Genomic DNA, 21,528 nt, shown 5'->3' with positions numbered 1-21,528 from the left:
TATATTCAGATCTTTTGCCCATTTTTAAATCAAATTATTACTTTTTTTTCCTATAGAGTTAGTAGAGCTCCTTATACATTCTGGTTATTAATCCCTTGTGAGATGGATAGTTTGTAAGTATTTTCTCCCATTCTGTGGTTTATCTCTTCACTTTGTTGATTGTTTCCTTTGCTGTGCAGAAGCTTTTTAACTTGATGTGATTTATTCCTTCCATGGCTGGTTAATATTCCACTGTATGGGAATACCACATTTTGTTTATCCATTCATCAATTAATGAACAGTTGAGTTGTTTCCACTTGTAACGCTATTATCAATAATACTGCTATGAAAAAGTTTTGGTGTAGACATATGTTTTTCAATTCTCCTGGGTGAATCCCTGGTATTGCTGGGACATGTGGTAACTCTATGTTTAACGGTTTAAAGAGCTGCCAGAGTGTTTTCCAAAGTGGCTGCAGCATTTTACATCTCCATTAGCAATATCTGAAGTTTCTCTACAGAAAATATTCTAGTTTCTCTACATTCTCACCACCATTTGTTTTTGTCCATCTCTTTGATTATAGCCATCCTCACAGGTGTGAAAGAGTATCTCATTGTGGATTTGATTGACATTTCCCTAATGGCTAGTAATGTTGAGCATCTTTTCATATACTTATTGGCCATTTTTACATCTTCTTTGGCTGGCCAATCTGGCAGCCCAATTGGATTCTGTGTCCTTGGGTTTTCACGTATGTAATTTGTACGCTTTAGCTACAAGATCAGCTTTGGGTATAATATTGAAATGAATGCTGGAACTTGGATTTTAAAATATAATTAAAAGTTTGTTCTGCCATGGCTTTTAAGGACTTATAATTTTAAACTGGTATGTAAAACTAGCCCAAATACCCAGTGTATTAAAACAAACTAGCACACAAAACTCACTTCCTACCTTTTTGACCATCGGTAGCAGGCTCTTCCCTGGCCACAGCAATTCAAACCTGGTATTCTGTGTCCTCCAGATCTTTTCATTATCATACCTTCTCTGAAAGAGACATAAAATTAACTCATCACCTTCAAATTTTACACTCTCACTTAGCTTTTACAGCCTCCCAACATGGGACTAAATAAACCATCTCATTCTCACATGACTTTCCTCCCTACTCTCTCCTCCTCATTCTCAACTAGCTCAGTGCTCTAATTGTTAGGCTGGGTACTCTAGAGTCTAACCTTGAAACACAGTCATGAGATATAGCCCCTTCAGCATTCGGGGTGGCGTGATTCTGTTGTGCACTACATAGGACCTTAAGCATCCTGTCTCCTGGCTCTACATGTTGAGTGTTCCCTCCTCAACATTGTGACACTGTGACAAACTAAGAGAGACCCCATGCATTTCCACATGCCTACATAGGGGTGGTTACACCGCTGTTGAGACCATGGTGCGTCTCACCCACAGATGGCAGGCCATTTCTGTGTCTCTTCACACATAGTTCTAGAAAACTAGTTGAGCTAGTTGAGCCATGCCAAAGGAAGCAGAACACAGCTACTAGTTTTGAAAACAGTAATATCTTAATTTTGAAAAATATGACAAGAAAAAGCAATAACAAAAGCAAAACAAAAAAAATTTTTTGAAACAACTACTAACAATGCTCTTAACTAGAACTTGAAAGTTAAGCTCTTTATGTTTTCAAGCTTTAATACTGTGAAGGAAAATGATCACAAATTTCCATCTGGTTATACAACATATATTTTATATAGCATTATTTTTAAATAAACATCAAAATGAGTAGTAAACATTTAACTTTACAAGGGATTATAAAAGGAGATCTTATATATTTGATTTTTAATGTGTTGCTCTACACATCATACTTGCTATAGGTATTGAACACTTCCACTGTTGGGTTAGAAAGAATCTGTGCTGTAAGCACACGACAAAGACAGTGGAGCCGTTGCTACCATTGTTTATCGCAGGAGACGCTCTGACTCATATGAATAGATTCCATCAGTTGCTCTAACTCTACTGGTGAGAAGAGAAGCTAGCAGTAAAGCCAGGAGGACTCCATCACCACGGCATGCTGCTACGTTAAGTGTTAATGCATATCAACTTTCCATACTTCTCTTTCAATGTTCATTGGAACTTACATGCCCTTTGGTCCCAAATCGTGGATGAAAGATAGCTGGCTTATATCAAGAAACTCTGTCTGAAAAGAGGCAAAAAAATCCATCTTCAGCAAGCAAAGAAATTCAAATGTATGCATTACAAAACATGTATTAGGTATAGCTGTGTGTAAATACTGTTTGATGTACTCTACAGACTATACAGATCAATAATAATGGCATTGCCCTGAAAGAGTGCAGATTAGAAGTATATAAATTATTAAGACGCACCCTACTCGACCTTCTAAATCTCAAAAGAGTGATGTGTGCCCTAAGATGTAGAGATAAAATAATCAAAGCTTGGAGAGAGAGAGAGAGAGAGAGAGAGAGTTTATTCCCAGTATTCTTTTATGTTTGTTTTTGTTGTATGGGGTGGGGATTGTGTGGCACAGTATACACTCAAACAATATAAGAATGTGAGAAGGGAATGATATCTGTGCAGGATCTGGAAGATGGACTGGATTTTTGGGCACATAGAAATGAGAGATGAATGGGGGGCTAGAACAGAAGTTCTAAGAAGGTTATAGGATGTACAGTTGGGCTACAGCGAATAAGATGAAGGAAAAGAATGAAAAATTAAACAGCAATGTAGGCTGAAAAGAGAGTGAAAAGGGCTTTGAACATCAGGCATAACTAAAAGAATTATTTTTAAGGAGTTGAAGAGAATTTTAGGCCCATCTTCACCGTATTAGAAGGCTGAAAACTGTAAATATTATAACAACAACTGCAGCTATATTTACTGAGTGCTAACTATGTGTTGGTATCATACTAACCATTTTTCATGCATTATCTCAAACCCCTTTGAAGCAGGTGCTATTTTTCCCATTGTACAGAAGAGGAAGCTGAGGTTTATAGTTGGGTTAAGCAAAAATGTTCTGCAAAGAGCCAGAGAGTAAATATTTTGGGCTTTGTAGGCATACATTCCCTTTTGCAACTACTTAGCTCTGCTGTTGTAGAATGGAAATAGCCATAGGCACACACATAAATGAATGACTGTGGCTGTGTTCCAATAAAACCTTATTTATGAATGTAAAATACCAAGATAATCTATTTTTTATGTGTCACAAAATAGTACTCTTCTTTTGATTTTTTTCAACCACTTAAAAATATAAAAACTATTCTTAGTTCACAGAACATACAAAAACAGGCAATGGGCAATGGGCTGGATTTGGTTCATAAGCCCTAGTTTGCCAGCCTCTGTTTTAGAGAAGTCAAGTAAGTTGTCCAAGATCACATAGTCAGGAAGGGATTAACTCAGTATGATTAACTCACTATGAAGTCAGACCAAAGTCAGCGTCCTCAAAACTAAGCTGCAAAAGCAAAAAGTCATTCAACATTTATCTTACTCAAATTGAGTTCCTTGCAGATTCTTGGTAGGTAAGAGCTAGATGTAAATGTGGAGGCATAAAGGGGAAAAAAACCAAATCAACATTATGTAGTGTTTAGCATATGCAGATTTGCAGATTTTTTAAAAAAGTGACCAACAATAAGTTCAGATCCTTAGACTATGTCAATAACAACTTTGATAGAAAAACAAAGACTAAAAAGATACTCTCCCAGCATTAGAAAGCAGATGAGAGACCAGACATGGAAAACACTCCCCTCAACAAAGTTCTATAAGATGAACCACACTAGATACATGTGAAAGTAGTTACCGAGGTCTAGAGTAGTAGAGGGCAACCACTTCCTAGTTGATGTGACATCACAGACGCAGGGATATTTGGTCTAGGTTTGTCAATGGGATTAACAAAACATAACAAAAGTTTTCCATGAAAGTTTTATATGTGACTAGATGTATCTAACACTACTCTTGTAAAAAAAATTATAAATATCTCAAAGCTGTCTATCCTTGTAAGGTTCATTTAAATGCATGCATTTTTCTCTTTTCTTAGGGTTATTTGCAGAAAATAGGTCTTTAAAATCCAAAAGGACTTAAATATCTTTTTAAAATCCTAAGTCAAACACATCTTCATATAGCATTTTTTAAATTGAGAATGTAAAAAGTCAAGGTCTCAGCCAGGCATGGTGGCTCATACCTGTAATCCCAGCATTTTGCAAGGCCGATATGGGTAGATCACTTGAGGTTAAGAGTTCAAGAGCAGATTGGCCAACATGGCAAAACCCCATCTCTACTAAAAATGCAAAAAATAGCCAGGCGGAGTGGTGTATGCCTGTAATCCCTGCTACTCAGGAGGCTGAGGCGGGAGAATCACTTGAACCCCAGAGGCAGAGGCTGCAGTGAGTGGAGCCTGCACCCCTGCACACCAGCCTGGGTGACAGAGGGAGACTGTCTCAAATAAAAAAAAAAAAAAGGAAAAAACAAACCAAACAAAAAAACCCTCAAGGTCTTTAAATTTTGTGTCATATAAACAAGTAATTCACTCAGTATCATGCATTTTTATCTGGTTTGTGAAAACGCTTAATTAGAAAATGTAGTAACCCATGGGTTATTAGAAATGACATACAGATTGTCAGTCATAAAATCCACAATATTTCAAAGTCCTAACTTTTCCTTTTATCTCTAGAGAGAGACATATAATGCCAGTCCTAGCTTACATTTGAAGAATATACTCTACTACAGGGGCGTAACTAACTTATGCAAAGTCACAGAACAGCCTAAGGGAAGAATATGAAATGAAAACAAAAATCAAGGGAGCCACTCATCTCATGCCTGGATATTTTCTTATTTATATAGCTGTTATTATCATATAGTTGACGACAGAAATATTCTCTGAAATCATTCAGAAATCATAACTTTTGGAATATCGTAACAAAATTGCTAAGTGTAAAGACTCATCTAAGTAGAAAAGCACAAAATAATGTAGAAAATTAAAAGTTACACATTAATAATATGAAATTTAATTTATCCTAATAGCTTAGTAAAGTTTGACTGGAGAGAGGTTTCGAGAAGGAACCTGCCCTATCATACAGAAAAAAAATACACTCGGAAATAAACATTTTTCTAATACAGAGTTATCAAATTGAAAGTAAATGTGTCAAGGTCAACTGAGAGGCAAACCTAACTCATAAAAATTGAAATTTAACAAAGATGATGTTCTCCAAACTTCTTAGTACGTCTTCAGTGATAAGAATTCCACCCTCCATTTGGGCAGGTGACTCCCAGGAATAAGAATCTAAAGATCAATTTAGCCTAACAATATTTCACAAGGCTTATTCCATTGATCTTTTGAGTAACATATAATCAATGCCTTTTTGTCTTCATTTTTTGGCAAAGAAATTTGTAAAATGTGCAATGAAATAATGCTCCTGACACTAGATGGAAAGTGATCTCAATTAAAAAATTCCAACATGATCTACCAATTGGATACGTAAAAAATTAGAGAAACAGAGAAGCAAAAATATTTCCATGCCAAAAGACAAGCAACAAACCCTATGGTTAACAAAAAAGCCTGAAAATTACTTGGCAATCACGTACACACTGTCCCTACCACTCATTTTTGTATAGTAAGAGATGACTGACTTTCAGAGACTCCTTTTATTTCCCAGGTAGCAAAAACTCAAGCAAATGGCCAGGTGAAAAATTATCAGATATAAGGAAGGTAAAAGCATTGAGTTGGGCAATGTCCTTGTAGACTCTGGTACTCCAGGAAAGGCAGGGAACAAAGAAGACGCCTAATCTATGAAAGAAACTGGGAGGGTGGACAAAGGCCTAAAGTCCTTCTCAACGCGAAGACTCAATCGTAAGAAAGAAAACACTTCCCTTAATTTGAAGACGCAGCTGTTCAACTAGTACAGCTTTTCCCTGTGGGAATAAAAACACTGTGTCCATGTTTATTCTTCACCTACTCTTCCCCTCAAGTTCAAGTTCATTTTACAAAACCAGGAAGAGGTGAACACAGTATTATTGATCTGTGGGATGTTTTATTCAAGATATCAAACTAATTACCTTCTTGGGGATAAGGAATCTGAGTCACATGAGTTAAATGATTTACTTCAAGGTAGAGATATGATCCTATCAGCTTAGGGCCCTTCTCTTGGAAATTGTGCAATTTGTTCCATTTCTAGATTTTAATCTCAAGTATGAAAAAGGTACATTTATTTCTCCTTATTCCTCTTATTTTAATTCCCTGGAAGATAAGGATTTTCCAGTTACTAATTAAAATTCCTTGCTAGTGAGTTCTCTACTACAGCCAGCACTAATGCAATTTCAGAATACAAAAGGAATTCCAGTTTGAGATTTTTTTGTTATGTTATTACAAAACTTGGATATTGCTATTTTTTAATGTATTTATGCTTAGAGAAAAGGGGAAATACGTTTGTCCCCATTTTACAAATGAGCAAAGAAAACTGAACAAATCACCAATTAACTTTCTGATGATGACGACACTAAAACACTAGAAGAAGCTCTCTTTTGCAGAACCACAAGAAGAAAAAAAAAAGAATTAAAAGCAGAGGATGTCTTCACAGAGAAAAGGTCTGAGCACAAACTCAACCAACGACTATACAAAAGTGAGAGAAAAGAACTGCCCATGTCTAATTTCAAAGGCCATTTAAGAAAAATAAAGTCAGTGCTTTGAACCCAAAACCAAATTCCTTTGAGGAAAATCCTATTATACAAATACCTTTATAATAAATCTACCTCCATCTTTTTTTGTTGTTTGTTTTTGTTTTTTGAGACAGAGTCGTGCTCTGTGGCTCAGGCTGGAGTGCAATGGCACAATCGTAGCTCACTGCAACCTCCATCTCCCAGGTTCAAGCAATTCTTCTGTCTCAGCCTCCCAAGTAGCTAGGATTACAGGCACCTACCAGCACACCAGGCTAATTTTTGTAATTTTTTTTTTTTTTTTGAGACAGAGTCTTGCTTTGTCACCAGGCTGGAGTGCAGTGGCGTGATCTTGGCTCACTGCAACCTCTGCCTCCCAGGTTCAAGCAATTCTTCTGCCTCAGCCTCCTGAGTAGCTGGGACTACTGCTGTGCGCCACCACGCCCAGCTAATTTTTGTATTTTTAGCAGAGACGGGGTTTCACCATGTTGGCCAGGATGGTCTCAATGTCTTGACCTCATGACCCGCTGACACTAACCTCCCAAAGTACTGGGATTACAGGCATGAGCCACCACGTCCGGCCTAATTTTTGTATTTTTAGCAGAGAGTTTCACCCTGTTTTCCAGGCTGGTCTTGAACTCCTGACCTCAGGTCATCTGCCCGCCTCAGCCTCCCAAAATGCTGGGATTGTAGGCGTGAGCCACCATGCCCAGCCCTATCTCCACTTTTTAAAGTGGTATAACTTTACCAAGACATTTCTAAGCTGACCATAGCATTTTAGTTTAGTTCTCAAACTCCTGATGATAAGAATCACTTGAGCTATTTGTTAAACACACTTGTTGCAAATACAGATTTGGATGGCCCTATAGAGATTAAGATCATATCCTATTCAGTCCCTTGACCTATGATCCATGATTCCATCTGCTTTAGGACCTGAATTAACTTAAAATAGATTTGTTTGATTATAAAAGTATAAATTTATGATATGCATGCTAAAATAACTTTTAATATGCCTTTTACAGATAGATGGTAAAGCATTTTTTTTAACAGATACTTTTTAGTATTTCTCACAATTATTGAAGGAAACACGTGGATTCGTATCTTATTTCACAAATGAGGCAGAGGCCTACAGATCTGGTCTTTAGGCCAGACTACATTTAAAGAAAAAGAATGTTAGAGAATTAATGTAATGAAATTGTATCCTATGCTTGAATCATATTGAACAATTCAGCTTTGAAGAGAATAATCTCAGGAACCATCAAAAATGAGAGAGAGAATCTGTTCAGTCAGTTGCTAAGGAGGCTTTCCCTTCCAAAGGAAATGTTTATAAGTCACTCTGGAATTTCTAAATACAATATGGCTTAACTTTGAAAATATTTTTATGACTGGAAAAGTAATTAAAATGAACATTTTATAAATGTAAACATTCTTCAGTCAATAGTAGAATCCCAGATGTAGAAAAGTACATGGAAAGAGAAGAATGAACTCACCAAGAACGGATAAAGCCAAAAGAAATAGTAAAAGTAAAGTCACAGGCAGGCAGAAAAGTAAAAGAAATGGAAAATTATTGCATAGGAATACTCATACACATTTAAATCATTGTCTATTAAAGAAAATAGCATGTCTGATTTCAGACAATACGACAGGAGATATCATTTTTAATAACAATAGTGGTAGTATCCTTATTTATTATGTTATTTCAAAATACAAGTTCCTGAGTCCTAGAAGAAAAGAAACCCCTGCCTCCCATCATCCTTCTCTTGAGATCCTCTGGTAGAACCCAAATTCCTGTCTTCCTGAGAAAATCCTTCTCCAGGTTTTTTAAGCTCTCCAGGACTTGAAGCTCCTTCAAGTCCATTGAATGCCCCAGTGCAAGCTGCTGCAGGAGGTAAGTGGTGACCACCTAGACTCAGGTCAGCTGTGTGTAAAGGGGACAAGCTGGATGTATAGTTGGACCAGACTGCAGACTGTATGCTGCAAGGCAGCAGGAAGGCAACTCCTGTCATGAGAAACTTACAGAGCCAAGCGCTCTCGCATCTTCTCTAAAATATACTAAGGTCTTTCCTCTTTCTGTTTATGTGTTTATGTGATGCCATTCTCTCAACTAGCAGCCAAATCACAATTGCACCAGCTCTTGAGTTCTGCACATATATAATATAGATGCATACAACCCCCATCACCACATAATTCATACAAATGTATACATACATATAATAAACCAGGGCATTCTCAGTTATCAAGACCTCTGGATAACTGAAGGCTAAACCTTTAAAAACACCCCACCTTTAACGGTGCAGAGCTAATTGTCTGCTGACACTAGAAAACCTACTCCCACCCTGCTTGCCAGCTGCACACCCCAAGCTTACTCTCTGTGGCTGCATCTAAGCCCCATCACCTCTTCTCTCTTTACTTGGATTCCTCAAGCGTTTTTTCTTTCCTAGCTTTTCCCATGCTTCTCACTTTCACATGAAAAGACAGGCCTTTAACAGGCATCAGAAACCAATCAGATGGCATCTCCCTCCGCACCACAAATTCCTTGGGCATTCAACGCCCCTCAACTGTTTTCATCACTTCCTACTCAACATTTATTCTTTGGAGCTAAACATGCTTTTTGGCACTTTCCTGGAAACCTGAGAAGGTTGATTTCTAGATAATCTAGCCTACAGCAGCATTTCAAGCTCATTTAAATCTATTGTTAAAGACATATTAAGTTCTATTCAACATTTTTTAAACAGCATGACACCATTGTAAACTGGATCCTTGCTGTCCAATCAACTTTGTATTCACTTAATTTATGTTAATTCAAGGACGAATGTAAATGTGGATATAATCACTTGTGTTAATAAAATGATCCAAAATTTAGCTGACAATTTACTATAGTGAAAATTACTTCAAACTTCAATCACTGACTGGTACTTACTGTGGCATGATAGTTTTTATACAGGGGCATTTTTAGTATCTTTGTCAAGTAATCTTCCAGTTGTTTCTGTAATGCAAATATTTTAGATACGTGTTAACATGGTCATACTTATTTTAAAAAATTAAATAGTAGTGACAATGATGAGATCATCATTATCATCTTCTATAAGTTATTCAATTATTTATTAATATAATCATGGGGCAAGGAATCCTGTCAGCATCAAAGTTTTATTTCCATAATTCTTTTGAATCATTATTTAAATATCTTGTTGCTATTTAAACTTTCCATATGCTTAGGTCTTCTATAAACTGCTGACAAGCCCTGAACTATATATTCTTTTAATCCTCCATAGCTATTATATAGCAGGACTTGCTCATAGTAAGTTTTTTTAAAGCATTTGTTGATATTACCAAAAACTTACATCTTTTTCAATTCTAACACTGGACTTATTATAAAAGATACACTACAATTTTTAAACAGCTTCTCAGGAAAAAAAAAAGTGGGGAAAGGTTAAAGACTTTCTAGTAGAATGTACTGATTTTAAATATGCTAAACCATATGTGGGGGGAGATGAGGAGTAGAGGGATATAGGCTTGGGGCACTGGGGCAACATATGTCAATCATATTGACCATGATATAAAATCTAGAGAAGTTTTATTGAATCACTAAGCATCATTTTCAGTTGAATTCATACATGTGCACACAGTAAACCAAACTATCTTTTTTCTTTTTTCTTTTTTTTTTTTTTTTTTTGAGACAGAGTCTTGCTCTGTCGCTAGGCACCAGGCTGGAGTGCAGTGGTGAGATCTCAGCTCACTGCAACCTCCCCCTCCCAGGTTCAAGCAATTCTCCTGCCTCAGCCTCCCGAGTAGCTGGGACTACAGGCGTGCACCACCACGCCCAGCTGATTTTTGTATTTTTAGTAGAGACGGGTTTCACCATGTTGGCCAAGATGGTCTCGATCTCTTGACCTCGGGATCCGCCCGCCTCGGCCTCCCAAAGTGCTGGGATTACAGGCATGAGCCAACTATCTATTTTTATACTTCTAGGTATCTTGGAAAATATTTGGCCCAGACACTTACAAAGACAGATTTTAAACAAGATGACAACTACGAAGGAGAAATCAAACATTCCCTCTGGAACATAAATGTTTCAGATTACAAAACAGAACTGACAGAAATTAACAAACACTTGTTCATTTTCTAGTAAAAAACAAAAAAGAAAAAAGTTAATCATCCACACTCCGCAGCGCCCCGTCTCGGAAGCAGGGCAGGTAGAAGCGCCCCTCCTCTGGAGTTTTCTGTCCAGGAGTATGTGCCTGTCTGTACTCCGTCATACTCTTCTCAGACCCTGACTGCTCCATCTATAGTTTAGGAATGAGATTTTACATATATTTAAGATGAGCTATTACAAACACAGAAGCTCATATATGGAAATATATTATTTTAAAAAGTAGATCTCAAAACCCACAACAATGAGTTCAATCTTTGACTCACAACAAGCCCAAGGACGTTCTAGCAGGAAGCACAGCTTCTTCCTAATGTTAAGTCCTAACCAAGAACACTCTTCCTCTTCTGAGAAAATGCAACCACTGTATGGCTTGGGGAAAGAAGGAAATGCCTAACTAGTTCCAGAAAAGCTAAACCAGCCTGGGTGATGGATGAGTGGATGGGAGGAGTTGCAGTCACACCTACTTCACCCCTGGGCAGATGCTATGTTTCTACAGCACTGCAAAATTATGTTCAAAACAATAGAATAGTGAAGCAACTTACTCTTCTGCCAAGGAATTGTTCTTCTCTCATCATGTTTTCAGATGAACGGGGCAAACTGGGCATCTCTCGAGGCTCCTCTCGGACATTTTGCCTCCTAAATGTGTGTCTAAAACACAAACACCCAGAATGCAAATACTTATTAAATTAGTCTTTGACTATGACTTTAGTGTATCTTTCATGAGATGTCATATTTTTAAGAGACTATTTAAGTGAAAATATCTACCAACAATAGACTAGTTAGCCTATACTGTGAATTAAATACACTTTTTATTTATTTATTTTAGAGATAGGGTCTTGCTCTGTTGCCCAGGCTGGAGTGCAGTGGTGTGATCATAGCTCACTGCAGCTTTAATCTCTGGCTCAAGCAATCCTTCCGTCACAGCCTCCCAAGTAGCGAGGACTACTACCTACCCCTACGTGCCACCACATCCAGCTAAATGTTTAAATTTTTTGCAGAGAGGAGGTCTTGCTATGTTACCCAGGCTAGTCTCATACTCAAGTGATTTTCCCACCTCAGCCTCCCAAAGTGGTGAGATTACAGGTGTAAGCCACCACACCCAGCCAAAATACACTTTCCATCCAACTTGTATACTGGCATAATTAATTCCAAAATGGTTACCTTCTAGTGGGAATGGGGATGCGGATAAAGGCTTTGAACTTGAGCAGCTCTTTGTGAAATTCTTGAAAGTGCTTGAATTTCCTCTTAACTTGCCATTTAAATTCCCCATGTGTTAATTCAATAGTGTAAAGATTAATACTCGGTACCTACAGTGATACATAAAAATGTTTGATATTTTAGATAACAACAAAAATTCCAAAAGCTTTCAATGAACAATATTTAAATAGTAAGTAACAGGGAAGTATACTTAAGTCCAGCCTACTTCTTTTGTGTAAGTACTTAAGTAAATATTTTTCAAAAGCAGCCACTTACAGAAATAATATTCTCTAAATGTTCACTTGATAAATTACATAAGACAAACTTCCAATCACACATAAGACGAATTCCTACAAATGCTATTCCTCCAACATATGTGTGTGTGCATCCATGTGCACACACCTGAAACAAGGAACTAGGTGGAGGAGATGATGAGAGAAGGTTCTAATTAGCCTTCAGGGGTCCAGTCCACAAATATAAGCAGTGAACCAGGCAATTGGCAGGGGTGAGAGGTATTGTATACTAGGAGCTCCATCTTAGCTCTTTTTTGTTCTTCAGAAATGGTATGACATGCCTTCTTTCCTCCTCTTGTGAAACACATCCAAGATCCAGCCTGGTCTATACCACCCACCCACCCCAAGGAACCACCAGTGTTAAGGAGGGCTGGGTGGAGAAAGTGACTGCAGTACTGTGTAGAATACTTGTATACTCTGTATAATACATGATAATACATCTCATAACACATAATAATACAATATAATACATATGTATTATTATTACTAAATCTTCATAACAAACCTACAAAGTAAGCAGTGTTATAACCCTTATTCAGAAGAAGAATCAGAAACAGAGAGGTTCAGTCACTCATTCAAGATCACAAGGCAAAGATGAATTAAACCATGCAGTCTAGCTCTAGAGTCTGTCATTTACTCCTACATTATTCTCTTTCAATCTAAAAGCTGGCAGGTGAATTAAGAAAACAAAGCTCATCTTAGAGACATTTCTGAGTGAGTTATGCTCAGTTGTGTATCAAGGAGACATGGACCCAACTCACAGGGAAAGCCTAAACCAGAGGCTGATGCCAAAGTGAGTGTGAGCTGGGAGTCAGTACGTGTGCAGGAAGCGGGACAGCGAGTGTGAGCTGGGAGTCAGTACGTGTGCAGGAAGCGGGATAGTGAGTGTGAGCTGGGAGTCAGTACATGTGCAGGGAGCGGGACAGCGAGTGAGTGTGAGCTGGGAGTCAGTACGTGCGCAGGGAGCGGGACAGTGAGTATGAGCTGGGAGTCAGTACGTGTGCAGGGAGCGGGACAGCGAGTGTGAGCTGGGAGTCAGTACGTGTGCAGGAAGCGGGATAGTGAGTGTGAGCTGGGAGTCAGTACATGTGCAGGGAGCGGGACAGCGAGTGAGTATGAGCTGGGAGTCAGTACGTGCGCAGGGAGCGGGACAGTGAGTATGAGCTGGGAGTCAGTACGTGTGCAGGGAGCGGGACAGTGAGTATGAGCTGGGCGTCAGTACGTGCGCAGGGAGCGGGACAGTGAGTATGAGCTGGGCGTCAGTACGTGCACAGGGAGCGGGACAGCGAGTGAGTGTGAGCTGGGAGTCAACACGTGTGCAGGAAGCGGGACAGTGAGTGTGAGCTGGGCGTCAGTACGTGTGCAGGGAGTGGGGCAGGGAGTCGGACAGCGAGTGTGAGCTGGGAGTCAACACATGTGCAGGGAGCGGGACAGCGAGTGTGAGCTGGGCGTCAGTACGTGCGCAGGGAGCGGGACAGTGAGTGAGTGTAAGCTGGGAGTCAGTACGTGTGCAGGGAGCAAGACAGCGAGTGTGAGCTGGGCGTCAGTACGTGTGCAGGGAGCATGACGAGTGTGAGCTGGGCGTCAGTACGTGCGCAGGGAGCGGGACAGCGAGTGTGAGCTAGGAGTCAGTACGTGCGCCAGGAGCGGGACAGCGAGTGACTATGAGCTGGGCATCATCAGTACGTGCACAGGGAGCGGGACAGCAGCACCAGGCAAAACCACCCAGAGAGCAATAACATGCCACCTCCAAAAGACAAGGAGGAAAGGAAGACAAAGCCTGCCTGACAGCTGGTTAGTAATTTATGCTTCCCTGGAGGCAGGAGGCAATGGTAGCCTTACTCTGCCATGGCTAGAGATTAGCCTGAAGGGACAAAGGTCAGCACCCTGCAGCAACTTTCCTCCCCTGGAGACTTAACAACTGCAAAATCTAGGCAGGAACAGAGAAAAGTAGCTACCCTAACAGCTTCTTCTTGTCCATTCAAAGGGTGTAACTTTGATTGTTGAAGAGATTTTACTCCAAAGCCTTTTCAGTGTTCAATGAAAAAGCACGGGAATGAGGACTAAAGGATGGTCTTCTAGGAACCAGAGAGGCAGAGTATGCCTGCAGAATTTTCTCAACAGTGCTTTGGGGTAATGGCACTGGCCAGTCCAGTATCCTGGCTTTTTTTCTTTAAAAGCCAGGTAGCGCCAACATTTTCAGCTAAATAAATATTAGGAAAGCTAAACGTTTTGTAGACTTATACCTGCCGTGCCAGGTGGGATGAATATGCATCAAGAGTCCAAATGAAACAGAAAACTGGGGAGAGAAGATTAAGAGAGGCACTCTGCAATTTATTGAAGTTAATTTGCCTTAATACCTTTTTAAAAAACGAGCTCTGTCTTAAAAAAGAAGAAGAAGAATATAAGAATGGAGATTAAATGGGAAGGAGGCAAAAACATGACAGGTGACAATGATTTGGAAATGATAGATAAACAAAAACCTACAAACATCATCATAGCTAGGAGGAAGGAAAATGAAAGGCTATGTACTAATTCACATATATTGACAAAAAAAAGGTGAGTCCATAAATCACTCTGACCCTTGTTGTAGATGTGAAGCGTTCCACTTCCAGAACTCGTGCTTTTATCGGACAGCCGGAGAGATACGTCTGTATATTAGGCTCCTTAAATCCTTGAGTGTTATAAATAGCAGAGAAGGGGATAGACACTAAAAAATAAGTAAATAAAGTTATTGCAATATATGATTAGCATAACTTGCCTTTTACAGGCATTCTTTTAAGAATCACATGTTAAAACAAGTAAGCCTCTTATAAAATGATCTGAGCCCAGTGTTACATCTGCAAGGAAAATCAATCATTTGCTGGTTATTGCAAATTTGTGCTCTTCCGACCAACCCTGATAAACTCTTTTCTTCCCCCTCAGATCATCCATCTTTACCTTCCTGTATCTTGGGATCGCTGGGAGACACGTCATATTCTACCTCCTCTCCCTCAAAATGGAGTTCCCGAGTGTCCAGATTTTCTATAATATTACTCATGTCAGCAGCAATTTTCTGCAGTGCAGAGGTATTTACCCGTGGCTCGTTTACCAGTGACATGTTTGGACAGAGTAAAAGCAAAGGGGCTAGGAAAGAAGAAAAGGGTTATAAAGACTTACCATTTTGATAAAATAAAATGCTATTCCACAATTTGAATCCAGACTTAGATACAGCATATGGAAACAAGTTGGCCTGCTCTGTGTGAGCCTCAGTTATCCCAAACAACCCTCTAGTTGATGTTCCTGTTTAAGAGTTAAAGAATTCCTAACTTGTAAAATGGAGTACTCAATTGTAAACAAGAAAAGAAAAGAAAAAAAAGAAACACCACATTGAATGGCAACATTTCCCTCATCCAACTTTATTAACTTGGCTAAGTAATTCAAGGGAGATTGGTTTGGGAAAGCTGATTCAGAGAAAGAAACAGATTATTTGCTGCAATAAATACAGCTGAAGAAAGAATATCATGCAAAATAAGCAATTCTATTTCCTAAAGAAAATTTAGAGTATTTCACATATCGAAATATACATATTTAGAAATGTTTTTATGATAGCATAACCTTTCTACATTTTCTCTGTAGGTAATATCCAAAGCAAAGTGTATATTACCTCTTCGAGAAAAAAATGAGATTTTGGCCACGACTTGACATGAGGTATAATGACGTATGTGTCTCGAAAGCAAACTAGTTAATATACCTATTCTGAAAGATATCTAAGGTGCTAGAATATACTTCCCTCCTTTTTTGTTTTTTTGTTTGTTTGTTTTAAAGAAAACTAGTTCTATTTCATTCTGACATTCAATAACACAAGTCATCGCACATCAGTAGCCAGGCAGAAGAGTTCACATGGGTATTATTTTTCATGTAAAATATTGAGATTTAAGCTTTGCACACTGTCATCAGAGTTGGATGAAACGTCCGTTTTGCCTGATGTAGAAATAAAACCAAGCCTTAAAATGGAAGGACGCTCACACCAGTAACTCTTCAGCACATGTTCATGTATAACTGCAAATCACAAACGCTGAGCATCCACCAAGTGTGAGATGAGATGAATGAAAATGTGAAGGTGAATAAGGCAGGTCTCTGTGATTAAGGAGCACCTGATATGGGTGAGGGAAAGGAGGCATATAACCCTCAGTTCACCAGTGGCCCCCTCCAAGGTCTTGGGCTTCTTGAGAATGAAATTCACCCATGGGAAGACACTTTGCTGGGTCTTTCCTTCAGGTGCTATCAACAAGCTAAGTGGCTATATGGGAAATGCTAAGAAAGTCTCAGGCAAACTTACACAGCCCTTATTATAACTCAGTGAGTCTCTACAACCTATACTGCTATGTCTACGAGAAAGAGACCGTGTTTAGAAATTCAAAAATGGGATTGAAGGAGGGAAGTTCTGGTTTGGCCAGATATGTAAAATTAATATATCTAAGTTCCCTGAAACTGTGTAATCAATCATGTTTCTTTCTCTGTGTTGCCTGTAAGAAAGCTTAGAGCCAAATTTGTGGCCTACTATAGCAAAGTATAGTACTATCTCTTCCCTTCAACTTTCCCTCCCTCTTCTAATTTATATTATAATAGTTAATAGCTACTAATTGTTTAGAATGCACCTGGCTGGTGATAATTGTTTATATACATTATCTCATTTGTCATTAATAATAAATCTGTGAGGGTTTATTATTTCTATTTTGAGCACGACAGGAGTTTGTCATCCCCTCTTTATAGATAAGGAAACTGAGGCAAAGAAAGACTAAGAAACTTGACCAATATTTTAAACAATTCGTCCAAGTTCACACAACTAGGAAGTGGTGAAGAAGGGATTGGAATTCAGGCTTCTCTAACCCCAAAGCCGATACTCTCAACCATAATCTTAATCTTGCTATCTATTCTTTTTATATATGTAACTGTCTTGGAATAGATGGAACTGTTAATATAAATAAGTACCTTGGGGCAAATCCATTTAAGAGCAGATCGTAATGAGAAAAATTGGAAATAAACTCCTGCAAGTCAGTTACCACAGGATGAAGCCATTTAGATTCCCAGGGTCTCTGTTTCCTCTCTATAAATTGAAGAGGTTGAGTATTCCATCTCTAGAGTTCTTTTAACACTAAAACCCTAACTGTAGATAAAAGATGCCATAAAAGTGTTCAGCCTCCCTTATAATTTAATTACTTTAACCCTTTTCCTATCCCAAGAAATTAGTCAGAGTAGTTTTGCATTTGAGTAAGAGAAGCAGGTAGCAGAATGTTTTCTAATCTGAGTAATTTAATTAGGATCTATTCAGCCTCCATTGAGGAGCCACTGCCTTTGGTCAAAATTAAAATATGTATGGCCTTTCCTTTTCATTCAACAAACACTTATTCGATGCCAACCATGCGTCAGCTTTTACTTTATTTAAAATACAAGGTAATGAAAAATTTAGAGAAAAAGAGACAAGGAAATACAGATAAGAAATTATATCATATCATTACTGCTTGTTAATTTTTAAAGACTTCAGATTTTTTTATTGATTAAACAGACTTATTATTAACTTTGCCAACTTTCTTAACATAATGAAGAAAAACAAAGGCTGCTCCAAGTAGCCTTCCTTTTGAACTATGTGCTAATCTTAAAAAATGCCTGTTAATTTTAAGAAAAATAAAGACTACAGTAATCTACACAATGTTACAGAGCCACTGCATCAAGCTAAAATAAATATCCAAATTCAGATAGAGAAAAAAGAAGCATATTAACTTACGAAAAACTTGAAGAGGCATCAAACAAAAAAAACTTCTTATCATTTGTCAAGTGTTTATTACATGCTAAGCACAATTTTAGCACAATTAGGTTTGTTAATACTCACAATGACCTTACAGGGTAGGTATGATTATTCTGAGAGATTTAGTCAAGCAATTGTCCAAGGTCACTCAACTAGTGTCAGTGCTGAGTTTATAAAGCAGATTTGTCTGATTTGTCTAAAATCTTAACAGAGTTTGTTACAGAAGTCCATAATTGTTAACTTTATTTTGTGGGCTTGAATGTCTATAAATGTAAATTAATCTTTTATATGAAGTTTAAGCCCTGTGACAAGAGATGTCCTCTACTTTAATCACCTAGGAAGGGATCAAGCTAATCCCACAGTCCCTACAATTATGAAAACAATGTATCTCAACAGCTTCCTGAGTTTCTTCTTAGCCTTTTACTTTTATGGTTTATAATGTTTTATAAGATCATGTGGAACTTCAGTGGACCCGAAGCACTTGCATATTTGTTCATGCTTTTGTAAACACTTTACTATTTAATAATGGGAGATGAATCAAGTGATTTGTCCATCTCTACCTTCACTTGTGTCCATGGACATTCTGTGTTTTCATCCAACCACTGTATTGCTGGTTTCATTCTTGACTATCAAGCTGTGAAATCATCTATGCTCCTATGTTGTCAAATCTTCATTTATCAGTCAATGTTTTCTTTCATATAAAATAATCTATAGTAGGGGGTGAGCAGCTGCCACAGGCACAGCCAATATTAGCCAGCAATGGGATAAGGGCTTCAGTGTTTACACTTGAGATAATGTAATAGATTTTGTTACCTCCTTATAAAATTAAACTGCAAGATCATTATCTCTTTCAGTACCAAGAAGAGATGGTGCCTATGGAGAGATAAGGGCAGCTGTGTTTTATTTCTGTTTGCATTTGTATCTGGGAAGTAAATAAGGGTTGTTTTCTGGTTTTTAATTATAGAACTGAAAATCTTGGCAGGGAAGATCTAATGACCTCTAGCTATTCAGTGACGAAGTCAGAGAATTTTCTTTTCTCAATTTTCAACAAGATTGGGAAGTAGAACATCAAAGAGAAGCAAATACTTTCCTTTTCAGATAACAGACAAACATTGCCTTAGCCAAAATACAAAAAAAAATTATTAACTATAATTATTGATATTAACATAAATATGAACTCTAGCCAATATTTGCTAAATATGTACTACATGCCAGGTACTGTACAAAGAGATTAATGTCATGATCTCGTTTAATCTTCACAATAACTTTAAGAGCTGGGTCCCCTTGTTACCAGCATTTTTAATGAGTAGCTTAAAGAAGGTAGGAAACTTGGCAGGGCCACACGGCTGGGAAGTGATGAAGCTGGCGATCAAGTTTGATTGATCTTACTTCAAAGCCCAGCTACTTACCAATCCAGAGGTGGGACTGGGGGTGGGAAAAAATGAGCACTGGGAGACTTTTACACTTTGCTTCATATACTCTTAAAATCAATATTTTTTTAGTCAGGGTCTTGCTGTCTTTCCCAGGCTGGAGTACAGCAGTGTGATCATGGCTCCATGCAGCCTCGAACTCCTGAGTTCAAGTGATCCTCCTGCCTCAGCCTCCAGAGTAACTAGAACTATAGGCATGTGCCACTATGCATGGCTAAAAAGTAAAACAATTTTTAAAAGAACAACAATCAACATTCACTCTGTGAATATAGTTATGATTTACCTACTGCTTCCTTTCCAACATAATATGCAAAAATTCCCTAATTTTTTTTCCAGATGCTATTGTAGTTACTAAGAGAAATGCAATGGATTCCTAAGCCAAAGATCATATCATAATGTATGAATGTAAAAAGAATTATGATTAGATAGTTCAAAACCAAATTGAGTTATGTGGATATCTTGTTTTCCCATTTTTCCATCATGATGAAATAAATTAAAGAATCTATAATAAATAACCCTTAAAAACACATCATATAGCAACTCTCTATCTGGAACTGACTTGATGCTCACTGAGATATAAAAGTCATAAATGTGGATTCAAGTACTAAACTCAATCTCTAGTGATATAATAAGCCTTGGATAAATATTTTTTGAATTTAGCTAACTTTTAATAAAGTAAATGATATCACCATATTTTACAATCCAGACTATATATTTTGAGAAAATACATTTTAAATATCTTCTGATGTTTACTTGGATCTTTGACTTTTTTTAAAAAAAACAAACATTGCTTCCACAAATATCAATGGAAGGTGACTATGTATCTTGGACAGAAAATTAAATGTTAATGGTATAAGGGAAAGATCAAACAACCTAACCTTACTATCAGTGTAACCTGGGCAACTACCAGACCCTTAAAGAAAAGAACTTTCAACCTAGAATTTCATATCCAGCCAAACTAAGCTTCTTAAGCAAAGGAGAAATAAAATCCTTTACAAACAAGCAATTGCTGAGAGATTTTGTCACCACCAGGCCTGCCTTACAAGAGCTCTTGAAAGAACTAAACATAGAAAGGAACAACCACTACGCAGAAACTGCGTCAACTAATGGGCAAAACAACCAGCTAGCATCAAAATGGCAGGATCGAATTCACACATAACAATGCTAACCTTAAATGTAAATAGGCTAATGCCCCAATCAAAAGACGCAGACTGGCAAATTGGATAAAAAGTCAAAACTCATTGGCATGCTGTATCCAGGAAACTATCTCACATGCAAGGACACACATAGGCTCAAAATAAAGGGATGGAGGAAGATTTATCAAGCAAATGGAGAGCAAAAAAAAAGCAGGAGTTGCAATGCTAGTCTCTGATAAAATAGACTTTAAACCAACAAAGATCAAAAGAGACAAAGAAGGCCATTACATAATGGTAAAAGAATCAATGCAACTGGAAGAGCTAAGGATCCTAAATATATACGCACTCAATACAGGAGCACCCAGATACATAAAGCAAGCTCTTAACAACCTACAAAGAGACTTAGACTCCCACACAATAATAGTGGGAGACTGTAACACTCCACTGTCAATATTAGATCAATGAGACATAAAATTAACAAGGATATCTAGGACTTGAAGTCAGCTCTGGACCAAGCAGACCTAATATACATATACAGAACCCTCCACCCCAAATCCGCAGAATATACATTCTTCTCAGCACCAGATTGCACCTACTCTAAAACTGACCACATAATTGGAAGTAAATCACTCCTCAGCAAATGCAAAAGAATAGAAATCATAACAGTCTCTCAGACCACAGTGCAAGCAAATTAGAACACAGGATTAAGAAACTAACTCAGAATCGCACAACTTCATGGAAATGGAACAACTGGTTCTTGAATGTTGACTGGATAAACAATGAAATGAAGGAAGAACTAAAGATGTTTTTCAAAACCAAGAAGAATGAAGACACAACATACCAGAATCTCTGGGACACATTTAAAGCAGTGTCTAGAGGAAAATTTATAGTAATAAATGC

At 38.0% G+C, this 21,528-nt stretch overlaps 1 protein-coding gene across 5 annotated transcripts in view; it reads right to left on the bottom strand.

Moving 5' to 3' along the window:
• Window positions 1–21,528, bottom strand: part of PLD1 (phospholipase D1) — a 206,898-nt gene that overhangs the window by 117,303 nt on the left and 68,067 nt on the right. For all 5 annotated transcript variants that reach the window (XM_064378643.1, XM_012466706.3, XM_012466705.3 and 2 more), the window contains exons 2-8: window positions 15,215–15,400; window positions 14,857–14,984; window positions 11,946–12,091; window positions 11,327–11,432; window positions 9,555–9,620; window positions 2,116–2,174; window positions 926–1,018 (exon numbers count right to left, since the gene is read on the bottom strand). In XM_064378643.1, the coding sequence (XP_064234713.1) occupies window positions 926–1,018; window positions 2,116–2,174; window positions 9,555–9,620; window positions 11,327–11,432; window positions 11,946–12,091; window positions 14,857–14,984; window positions 15,215–15,374 (758 nt within the window). In that variant the 5' untranslated portion in view covers window positions 15,375–15,400. The remainder of the gene's footprint in view (window positions 1–925; window positions 1,019–2,115; window positions 2,175–9,554; window positions 9,621–11,326; window positions 11,433–11,945; window positions 12,092–14,856; window positions 14,985–15,214; window positions 15,401–21,528) is intronic.

Source organism: Aotus nancymaae, unplaced genomic scaffold, assembly GCF_030222135.1.
Source record: "Aotus nancymaae isolate 86718 unplaced genomic scaffold, 86718_ANA_hifiasm-v0.15.2.pri h1tg000019l, whole genome shotgun sequence".
NCBI lineage: Eukaryota > Metazoa > Chordata > Mammalia > Primates > Aotidae > Aotus > Aotus nancymaae.
Note: the sequence above shows the minus strand (reverse complement) of the source record. Positions and strands in the feature narration are given on the sequence as shown.